At 34.5% G+C, this 12,576-nt stretch overlaps 1 protein-coding gene across 2 annotated transcripts in view; it reads left to right on the forward strand.

The window, feature by feature from the left end:
• Positions 1-1,013: 1,013 nt before the first annotated feature.
• The window catches only part of LOC128199920 (protein obstructor-E-like), a 56,595-nt gene continuing 45,032 nt past the window's right edge, over positions 1,014-12,576 (forward strand). The window contains exon 1 of one of the 2 annotated variants that reach the window (XM_052891514.1): positions 1,014-1,085. In XM_052891514.1, the coding sequence (XP_052747474.1) occupies positions 1,029-1,085 (57 nt within the window). In that variant the 5' untranslated portion in view covers positions 1,014-1,028. The other variant, XM_052891515.1, reaches the window with a different exon arrangement.

Below are 12,576 nucleotides of genomic sequence, written 5' to 3' on the forward strand. Positions count from 1 at the left end.
CCTGTCGATGCACAATCGAGCCTCAATCTACTTTCATAAAACAAAAGCTTCACCGTTTTAAGTTACATTGGAAAATGATTGACCGGAAAGGCCGGTATTGTCACTTTTCGCTGTACATTTTCCAGTTAGTCGGCTGACAATGGAAAAAATAAAGTGGGACGATCTATTTATAGAAGATGTACCGAAGCTTTGCGAAGGCTTTGAATATAAAATGAGACCGTCGCCTGAGAGGCATAACAATCGACCTCAAGTAGGTACACTTAGGTCAGGAGTCCGTGGTGACTAATTAAAATTATGAATGCTAATGTAAGTTTGGTTGTTACTCTTTCTAAGCTACTCAACTGATTATTAATAAATGTTTTAATACACAGGATCAAGATAATGGGATACCGATTTAGTACAATAAAATTAAATTGCAATGATTACGAGCGAAGCCATGGCTAGCTAGTATGCTAATATAATTTTGCAATCTACTCATCTGAAAGCATCTGCCAACTGATCCTAAATGCGATATTTATAGTAGTTGAACGGGTTGTTGCTGAGAACTCCTTGGGAAAAAGGAAAACTCGAGTGTAACCCAATATTTGACTTAGGCCTTCATAACCAAAGAAAATATGTAGAAAACCAACGAGGTAGTTTGTGCTTTTCACAAAGAATCCGAAAAATATAACTGCCTCTCACCTCTCTGATATCCCTGCAAATGACCTTACATGATTAAAATTTCAAAAGCCCTAAGCTTAGATCTAAAACTTCTAGAGTACCATAAAAAATATAAAATAGCAGATCCCCTTATTTTTTTAGAAAGGAAGGAGAATTGGCATCCAGCTCCTTGTCTACAAGCTAAGTTCAATGATTCAATACAACAAACAAGTGAAGATACACCTATCGATTTAAAAAGACAGGTTACCGATTCGCATTCGGTAAATACCAAAGAGCATTTACTAGAAGACGGGTTGCATTAACGAAACAGAAGTGGTTAATGGAGTTATAAGCCAACCGATTTGAAGAGGCAAGTAATTAATTCGCAAATGTTAATAATTATACGTGCACATATCCAGTCGTGCAGCCAAAGTGAAACAAGAGTGGTAAGTGACGTTCACATTCACCTGCGTCTGCGACGACTCCCCAGTCATACTTGGTATACCGAACAAGCCGCTTCGATTTTCAAACGCGTTTCGAATCCTCTTTCGTTTTTTTTTTGAAGTGCGTGTTGCCAGTTCCACAGTTTTGAAATGTGAGTTATTTTTTTTTTATGTAAGCTACTTTAATTTTTTATGCGTTTAGAAATAATTTATAATTATTTAAATTATTAATGTAAACTGTCTTCACCTGCATATTGTTTGATCTAGAATTTGTTACATTCTTCTTCTTTAATATCCATTTTAAGGTATGACTCGAAAAAACGGTTTGAAACATCAGTCATCACTTTATTGAAGTGAAATATTTTTATTTTTCAAAATATTTTTTTTAAATAATAGTTGGAAAATTTTGAAACAAATACAAATTTGAATTAAATTACTATCATGTAGAGGTATTAAAAATATGTCGATTTGTAGACAATATACAAATTGCATAAATGGAAATTAAGCCTAACCATAGTGCAACATAAACCACAGTTGGTTTTACTATGCACTGGTTATTCAATTTATTGGCCGGGTCACAGAATAAAAGTGGTGAAGCAGGTGAAACCTATGAAAAAAAAAACCCAACCAAACCAAACGTCACGTGTCCATCTGCATATACAAACTTTTTTCATAATTTTTATTTTAAAATTTTACACTAACAATAATTACGTAAATAAATATAATAATCAATAATTACCAATTATTTTTTGTAAACAATATTTAAAATTATATAATGATTTATTTATTTTGCTATCATCCGTGAAAAGTCAACGAACCCATGCGACAACGTCACCCAACAGAATACTCTCTACGTACGTTTCACCCCGAAACCGGAGCATCCTCAGGAGATGTTGACTCTACAACGTGCAATTGCAAAGTCGTCGTACTGACTCGAGAATGTATCAATTTTTGAATTTTGTATTTGAAACTCTATCTGCCTATTATTCTTTCATCTGTGGGCCAGGTATAGTGAAAGTTGTATTCGGTATTTGATGTCCAAAGATGTATTATTAACATTAACATAATAATATGTAATAATCTGCTGTTATATAACGCTAATTGCACTAAAATCATTCATTATATTTTAAAAACCCAGTTAAAGCACTACATTCTTAACTTAAAACTGAATCTCAAGGAAACCATTATTCTGTATAATTCTGGTAATTCAATTACTTAATTAACTGTAACTGTAATGTAGTATTAATTGATATTTTAGAAAATCATGTTAATTAATTGGATTTCTGTAAGATATTACTTCTTCCAGGATATAACTATCAAGACATATTATTTTATGATGCAAATCAGTATTGCTGTCTTCGCCTCGCCGGCAAAGACGAGGTCTCCGATATCTGACGTCATTCAGACGTGGTTTTTTTAACTCACTTTTTTTTTTAATAATGAGCTTTACGGCTCTGGGTTCTAGCCCTTTTGAGCCTTTTAACTCACGATCTCATAAGCACCCAGACTGATACACTCAGGTCAAAACACCCTTCCAGAACGGCTCTCTAAGCCGAAGTCCGAGTGTAGTCTCCGAGAGGAGACGCCCTTAGAGAGTTTTTCCGTCCATCTCTTCTGCTTTTGCCTTCAGGCCCCATCAGGCAATGCTTCTGTGCTCGCCCATCGCCGGAGACGCCGCTGAAGTCCGATTAAAGCACTTACATAATCAGAAACAAGAGGTTTTATAACTATGCCTCCAGTTGAATAGTGATGGGCGTAAAAGCAGTGCATTGTAGCAATTATGTTTTCTTCTTTCTTTGTATTTTAATGTTTTTAAATAAGTTAATAAATATGACTTCGATTCGGAGGGCGTAGGTTCGAATCCGTCCGGGGCATGCACCTCCAACTTTTTACTTATGTGCATTTTAAGAAATTAAATATCACGTGTTTCAAACGGTGAAGGAAAAATATCGTGATGAAACCTGCGTACTAGAGAATTTTCTTGATTCTCTGCGTGTGTGAAGTCTACCACTTCGCATTGGGCCAGCGTGGCCTATTATCCCTCTCATTCTTTGGCTCTTGGACTATGGAGAGGAGACTCGAGCTCAGCTGTGAGAGGAATATAGGTTGTTAATGATAACAATCACTATGACAAAAATATGTTTTGTCTTTGTCATTTAACAAAATATGTTTAGACTAATCAAACAAAGGTGTATTTATCTATGTACGAGTATCCTGTATCCTACTAATATTATAAACGCGAAAGTTTGAATGGATATTTGTTTGTATGTTTGTTACTTAACGCCGCAACTACTGAACCGATTTGGCTGAAATTTACAACAAGGATAGATAATACCCTTTAATATTATAATATAGGATTAACACATAGGCTACTTTTCATCCCGAAAAAATCCATGGTTCCCGAGGGATTTGAGAAAAGCTGAATTCCACGCGAAGTCGCAGGCGTCCGCTTGTCTACAGTATGTAGCTACAGATGGATATACTATACCGTTCGTATTAAGTGTAATTTCATCTCTTAACGATATCTTGTATAGTCTGGAAAACTTATTTACTTAGCAAATTAATATTATCAGAATCGTATAACATCAAGAAGTTATAATCTATTTGTGAGCTTGATCACAGAGCGGGGAATTCGCAGAATTTATCATTACGCCTGACCTTTCAGTGTAACTAGCTACATTCAAGACTTGCTCCAGTATTATGTTAATGTAATGTATTATAATCATTTGTATGTATATGCTACTGCACAGGCAGTGTGTTTGGGAATTGGAGCAGATACTCCTTCGTCATCTTGTAGAGATCGATTGACACTAACTGCATTATTGATGGTATGAATGTTCTGTGGTTTTTTCTGGTCTGGGGAAGGCCTACTACTATTCATATTTCTTTTTTTTTATGGAATATAGGCTTGGGCTTGACTACAATTAAGTCTGATGCTATAACAATTAAGCACGCATAGAAAGACCCCTGTTCACTCTTGCTTTAAAGGTGTTTAAATATAAGTGTAAACATTAACGAAAGATTTTTTTTATCTGAAAGGTGTGGTAACCGGTGTAATTAACAACCATATGAGGTTTAAAACCTAAGGTTGATTTTTTTTTTTTAATTTTTAGGTATTTTTGAGTTTTTGAGTAGTACTTAGTAATGTATGACTTTTTGTGGTGACTAGCAGGTTCTGTTGAAGCAATAACTTCAACAGTTGCTCTTTTAAAATCATCATTCTTTACAATATTTAATATGATTACATGAAAATTATATGGACATAAATAATTAATTCTACTTCTTGATGTTGATAAAACTAAAGCTGCAGTGTAGAACGTATTACTTTGCATGTCCTGCGAAGAGTTGCTTTGTTTGTAGCATCAGTCAATTATTACTATAAAATACCTAAATTATATTTTTATGATGTATTAAAAATATCATACATAAATAAAAATGTTTATCACCCATGCTTATGGACCAACTCGTAAAATATCTTTAAAACGCTTTAACATTAAAAACTATAATTTTATTCTCCTTTTATTATTTCTACACACAATTAGTTTCTAAATTAACAAAGTTTGAGCAGGGTATTGGACTTTTACATCCTTAATTTCTCGATTCAAACCCAATTTTCCAATTTAGCGGTAAAATACCCGTACGGTCAGGGGACGCAAACTTTAGGTTCGCCTGTTCGCATAATTAACACTATACAAGCAAACCCAGTTAGTTATTTGAAAGTGAAATATTCTAGTGTTTATTTTAGCAGGACCACTTTGGAAATCGATTAAGGTAAACGACGGGGCTCTTCCTTTGCCCCTTTTGTTGTAGCGGATAGTATTAGTTGCTGGGATATCTTTGGTACTTAGTAATTTAGGTACCTCTTCCTTGGTAGGTTTAGGTTAGTGCCTCCTTGGTCCAGTGATTAGTCTATGTGGCTTCGAATCACGAAGTCTAGGGTTCGAGTCTTGGGTAGGACTAGGAGATGCACTTTAGTTTTTTCAGTTCTCAACCCAGAGCTTACATTAAGCGCATCATCAACATTAACAACTCATATTCGGCTCACTGTTGAGCACGAGTTGGCTCTCGGAATGAGAGGAGTTAAGTCTTAGTCCACCACGCTGACCAAATTCGGATTTGCAGACTTCACACACGTATGTTTGTTTACACACGATGTTTTTTCTTCACCATTTGAGACTAGCTAGTAGTAGCTATAAAACAAAAAGGTGTGCATTTCGAAAATCTAACAATTTAGCTACTTATCCTTATCTGAAGTGCTGATTGAGTCATTTTTTTTATTTGGTGGAGATACTCAACAACGTGCAAGGTATACTCCCTCATACTCGTATTTATCTGCTGCGCTCGAGTTAATCCAAAAATGCCCATTCGGCCATGCACCTTTAAATATGGTCGGGAAAATATAGTCTTCACTGTAATTTTCTTCACTTACCATCTCACACAATTGCCCAATCGCAATGTAATGCTAATGATATCAACCTCTAAAATAAATGTAATTCGATACACGTAAGTAAATTGACTAACAGTTAAATGCTAATATGCAAGCGGCCATAACTAAATTAGGATAAAGGACATGCCGTGCGTACACACTGACATACATATAGTCTTTGTTGAGTAATGGGGACAGTAGACTAGTGGCAAGTCATACACACTAAATAAGCAATGCTTATTCTAAAGTATTTGGATTGAAATGAGAACGTCTAATGAGAAAATCATCGTCTATTCATCAAAAAAAAACAAAAAAAAAACAAAAATTCATTTATTTTAAGTAGGCTCAGTATACAAGTATTTTTGATACGTCACTTGACTATTTGCTTTATTTTTTTTAAAGATTCCGCCATCATCATCATCATTATATCAGCCAATGGACGTCCACTGCAGGATATAGGCCTTTTGTAGGGACTTCCAAACGTCACGATCCTGAGCCGCCTGCATCCAGCTAATCTCTACGACTCGCTTGATGTCGTCAGTCTACTCCGAGGATAGCTTGTTCCATCGTCCGCTGTTCTATTATGTACATCGTTTTGCAGGAATTTTCTTGAACAACTAGTTTTCTTGTAAAACAAAATCACTAAATTCTTTGTTATTTGTGCGTTCATGTTTATAGTTCATTTATTGAAAACTATCACATTTAATGTAAGGAAGCTAAAACTGTATGAATTTTCATCTAATTACGATAAAAGATTTTTAATAGATTTTGAAATTTTATAATCTGTAATTATATCTATTTCTTTATTGCAAATATCCAGTCAATCTTCTTTTTTTATGTATAAATTAGTTAACGTTGAACTTATTTACTCGAATGTATCATAAAAATCAATATATTCAAACCTAGTCATCATCCCTATTGAAATAGGGGGTGGGGAATTTTCACTAGGCCCCGGGCGGCGAAAACTTCGGCGAAAAACGCCACAAACTAAAACAACGTTGCTGCTTGACTGTAAAAGTAATCATGGTATTCGCTAATACAAATGCTGCTACTTAAAAGATACGATGGTTTAGCTTATTTTCTTGATACGAATATATGTTACTCCTAACTTAAATTCCTCTGTGGACTTATATAAATCAAGCTTATCCGACATTAAATAAATTAGATTATATTCTACCTGCACCTCTTTCAAAAAGATTTATCTGACAGGTCGTAACATCTTCGGGACAAACTCATAGTGTTTTTGTGACGTCGTGTCTAAAAATAGCTTCTTAAAATGGTCTCCGCGTATTTATTACTGACAGCTTTATTTAGATTATATCGATGTCTCGAATATTTTATAGGTATAACAAAGTGTGCTACTATATTTATGAGCCGCGATAGCCCAGTGGATATAACCGAAGGGTATAGGTTCGAATCCGGTCCAGGGCATGCACCTCCAACTTTTCGGTTATGTGCATTATGAGAAATTAAATTTCACGTGTCTCAAACGGTGAAGGGAAAACATCATGAGGAAACCTGCATACTAGAGAATTTTCTTAATTCTCAGCGAGTGTGAAGTCTGCCAATCCACGTTGGGCCAGCGTGGTGGACTACTGGCCTAACCCCTCTCATTCTGAGAGGAGACTCGAGCTCAGCAGTGCAAATATGGGTTGATAATAGTATTTATGGACTAGCATTTTGTCTGTCTATCACGTCCGTCTCCTAACGTCCAATTGAGGATGCTAAGCAGTCCAGCAGGCTTATTCACTATCTTTGTCGTATGCTAGTTGACATACTTATACGAAGTTGAGATTCTATGTAACAAATGTCATCCGGTGCATACCTACTGGTGGATATCATACAGTAGGTAGATGACATTTCTCAATTGATTTGATGTTTATTTTAATAGGTTGATAATAAAGACCAGCATAGTGAATAGGCCAGCTGGGTTAGTCTATATGTTATTTAAGCAATTGCTTAGGGCATCGGAGGGAACCAGAGACAGTCAAGAAAAAAAACGAGCAGAGTTTAAGCAATTTCAAAATCCGCGCGTTTTATTTATTTTATTAACCGACTTCATTAATTCTTTGTAGTTGCTATCGACTACAACTTCCCCTAGAAATTAGAAGGTCTCCTATTTCTTCATATTTCTAGCCATTGGCTATTAGTGGAAATCAGAGGTATGTGAGAACGTGTGATTACATAAAGACCTAACAGGCTCAAAAGTGTTAGAACCCCGAGCAATGAAGCAAGAAAAAAAAAAATATTGCAATATGTCGATGATATTTAAACCGTACTTATAAAACAAATCTACAATTCCGATATTATTGTATAACCAGTAGAAAAGGCAATAAAAGTGGTTATTAACATGAATAACCTGTCACCAAGACGGCTACCGAATTAGACGCAGTGCGAATCGTAAATGGTGTTACATAATCTATACTTTACGACTTATGTACAAAGAATAAGCATATTTAATACGTTTTAATCAAGATTTTATACTATTAGATATGTCATTAATAAGTCTAAAATGAGGCGCACAAAAGTGGCTAATTGTCTTAATTTAATTTAGTCGCATACGACGATATTTTATGCTATAGATATGTTATATAAAATCACAGCAAAAAGTGATCCACACATGCATAATTTTGTTTTAATCTCATCATATATTTAAGTGTATAGTTTTTACACTTCCTGAACACATAACTCAACATTATAAACAATATTTAGGTACTTATTATTTGTTTAAATAACGTTCATTGTTTAATAATAATTATTTAACTTTGACGGCCTCCGTGGCGCAGTGGTATGCGCGGTGGATATACAAGACGGAGGTTCTGGGTTCGATCCCCGGCTGACCCGATTGAGGTTTTCTTAATTGGTCCAGGTCTGGCAGGTGGGAGATTTCAGCCGTGGCTAGTTACTACCCTACCGAAAAAAGACGTACCGCCAAGCGATTTAGCGTTCCGGTACGATGTCGTGCAGAAACCGAAAGGGGTGTGCATTTTCATCCTCCTCCTAATAACTTAGCCACTCACCATCAGGTGAGATTGTCAAGTCAAGGGTTAACTTGTAAAGAATAAAAAAAAATAAGCGACTTTAAGACAATTATGCACATTTGTGAGCCTCAGTTTTGATGCGCTGTCTCTAGTATAAATTAACGTTGGTCGCATAGTTAACAACGAAACAAATAATACCTAAATATTGTCTACAATGTCTAGTTGTCTCTCCAGGAAGTGTAAAAATCTATCCATAAATGCATTATAATGTAAGTGCATGTCTGCGCTCAGTAGTGTAGCTAAATCACTTTTTGCGTTGATTTTGTTTCGATGTAACATATCTACAGTACTAAATATCATTACGTTTAAACGAATAAAATAAAAAGCCGTGATAGCCCAGTGGATATGACCTCTGCCTCCGATTCCGGAGGGTGTGGGTTCGAATCCGGTCCGGGGCATGCACCTCCAACTTTTCAGTTGTGTGCATTTTAAGAAATTAAATAGCACGTGTCTCAATCGGTGAACCTGCATACCAGAGAATTATCTTAATTCTCTGCGTGTGTGAAGTCTGCCAATCCGCATTGGGCCAGCGTGGTGGACTATTGGCCTAACCCCTCTCATTCTGAGAGGAGACTCGAGCTCAGCAGTGAGCCGAATATGGGTTGATGACGTCGACGAAACGAATAATATTTGTATAATAACTGGAAAATAAAAATGTACATGATGTTCATGCAAATTTATAAACATAAAGATTATTAAGCGTAACATTATTTCGTAAATTACATCCAAAGAAATGTAACGACAAGGAATATTAGCAACTCAATGCATATGAGCTTTCAACATTAGGTACACGCCGCGTTAAGTAATGTCATTTATGTCATTATGTTGACAATACATGTTAGATAATGGTATATAAGTACTTTATATGTCTACGACATATTTTCTAATTCAAATACCGTTAAGATATTTTCCGTTTTTTTTTCCGCGACTAAGGGACTGTCTATCTCTAAATTTTTTTTTTAAATTGAAGCAGTTGTAAGTTCCTGTTGATTAGAGCGTTTGATCAAACAAACAAACTAACTCTTCAGCGTTATATTGTTAGTATAGAGATAGATATAGATAGTATATACTTATTAGAAAGTATAGAATCTATATTTTCTAACAAGATCTATCTTGTTAGAAAATATAGATTCTATACTATATGCGAACAATACGCTCAATTTGAATCTGAAGATTCATATTTTGTTATTTTTATTGTGGTAGATATGTTTATAACTTAACAACTACTAAACATAATCGGCTGAAATGTGGAGTGAAAATAGATTACACTCTGAATTAAAAAATACTTTTAATTTAATGGTTTAAAAAACATCAAAAAAAATTAATGGAATTTCTGAAAACTACAATTTCATATACGTAGTCTAGTCATAGATGTCCGCTAATATTGTAACTATTATATAATGTTTTTTCAAAACCATTCGCTACAATTAGAATGCAACGTAATTATATCAATCGTAGCTTCTGTCAAAACAGTCATCTATCTTTAAATATTTTTTATTACAAATGTCATAACTACACGTCGTTTTAATTTCTAACAATAAAAAGTAAAACCAAACACAGCACATAAACTAAAATGACATATGAAATTACTTTCAACCAGTCATATATACAGGAAGAAATTTTTTTTAGTGCGGATATTTTTATATTTTGTACATAAACAAAATTTAATGATCACGTATTTTTTCTTTTTTTTTTAACTCAAAAATAACAAAATTATCGTTAGCTAAAGTTATTTACTTTTGAACAGAATTTTAGGGTCACCCTATTGTGCGTTTATTTTATTTTCGTTTGATACCTAAAGGACGTCACCAGATCACTTTTAAGCTGAATATCTTGTTTAGTAATAATATGTACATTATTTTGTTATTTTAGATACATAAATTAAAAAAAAAAATTACATAAAATGTATCGAACTGTTTGTAGATTTATATTCTATTAATGATACAGAACCACGAAAAAAAATATCCGCACTAAAGACCGAATCACCCTGTATATAAATTAACTATCATTTTGTCATGTCATACAGAAAATTGGCGATCGCACAATCAAATCTAAGCACTTGACAGTTTAACGGCAAATAATTACCCAATTATAGGCGACATAGTAAAGATTTCTGTTAGTTTCTTTGCGGCTAGAAATCTATCCGTAATATGTCATAGTCACGCAACTGTCATGTAAGCGAGCTAGTACATTCACCTGTTACATACCGGAAAATGATGCTAACAAACAAATACGATTTATTATTATAGACGGAGAGCCCGTGAACTGATTTTCGTCATTTTATAAACACTGAAAGTTTGTCAGCTCATGCTCCTACCTTATGTAAGTACGGTAGCCAATTATAGAGTTTGGACCGTGGTGGCTTTGGGAGGTAGCAGGTTTTAAGGATCCAGACACTCAACCGTCTTTATCGGCATATTATGAGAACTGATATCCCCTTTTGCCAGACACTTGACTTCATGGCAACCGTTTGCTAGAGCCCCTGGAAGTTTCAAATTAAGAAGTGTTTTTCGAAGGGTTGCCGCAAAACTAAGTGACTGGCGACTGGGAATATAATTTCTCATATTATGCCGAGGAAAATATGAAAAAATTACACTTTATACTTAGACGGTTGAGGGTCTGGATCCTTAAAACCTGCTACCTCCCAAAGCCAGCACGGTCAAACTCCATAATTGGCTACCTTACCCACTTATGGTAGGAGCATGAGCTAACAAATTTTCAGTTTTCATAAAATGACGAACGTCTGGAGTTCACGGGCTCTTAGCCTATTATGCCTGTCAAAATCTTTTATTCTTTGAATATTATTTTTATTTTTATTTCCAAATCATTGGTAATTAGATTCCTTAAGATTAGCCTTATATAGAAATTTTAGCCCCACTGCTTCTATGGACGCCCATTTTTAAACCGCGTAGTTCCTGTTCTATATAATTGATACTTGATGTTATCTTTACTGATATTGTAAAAAAAACATACGCGTTGAATTGAGAATCCTTTTTTTTGAAGTCGGTTAAAGAGGTAAAGTTTGTGTTATTGTAGGCGATAATTTCTGGATCTACTGGATTATCTCCTTAACCGACTTTATAAATTATTTTACTACTAGAAAGCCACGTTATTTGTGAGTGTACCTAGTACGAGTAGATGACGTATGTACATTATAGTTAGACAATATACACTAGACCGTAATTTAGCAAAATGTTATGAAATAAGTGTCATCGTACCCGAGCTGACTTCCAATTCTCACAAAGCGATTAGGACAAACACTTTGAATACAAATAACGGATATTGTTTTAGAAACTCGTTAGTTAACACACATAATGTTTGACTTTTATGTAACGCTCGTGACATAAAACTTAATTCTCAAAATAGAATCCTTAGTAATATTATGTCTGAAGTAAAATGTACGGCATTTGTTTTTTTTTTTTTTTGTTTTTTTTTTTAGGGAGCGAAACAAAAGAAAATATTTATCTAATTAATGCCGGTGAATTTATTGTGAACAGCCAGCCCAATACAATAGAATGACGAATAAATAAATTAAAACTAAGAATTACACAGTATATTAAATTTAAATTTATAATAAATCAAATAATTATAACAAATACACACCATCTAATTGTTCACCCAGAGGGAAGGTACCCAATACTCTAGCGCTATTACCCTTCTGGATAGCAAGGCTTAACCTTTGGGCCAAATAAGCGCCAGCTCTTGGGTCACCTGAAGCATGGACCAATTTGTCAGACATAGCATTGAAAAATTTTTTAGTATCTGTTGACCATGGGCCTAAAGTCTCAAAGGCAAGCTTGAGATAGGCTTTGTTTATTTATATTTGTTACCTATAAAATAACAATAAATTTTAAAAATATAACTCCTTTGAATATTTGAAAAATCTTATAAATGTCAGAAATTATTTTTGCACGGCATTTATTATTAAACATTATTGTCCGGGTTAAATAATAATTTACACTTGATGCCGTACATTTTACAATGATCTTACATCTTATGGGTGTACAGATAATATTGCGACCCTTGG

Source organism: Bicyclus anynana, chromosome 4, assembly GCF_947172395.1.
Source record: "Bicyclus anynana chromosome 4, ilBicAnyn1.1, whole genome shotgun sequence".
Lineage (NCBI taxonomy): Eukaryota > Metazoa > Arthropoda > Insecta > Lepidoptera > Nymphalidae > Bicyclus > Bicyclus anynana.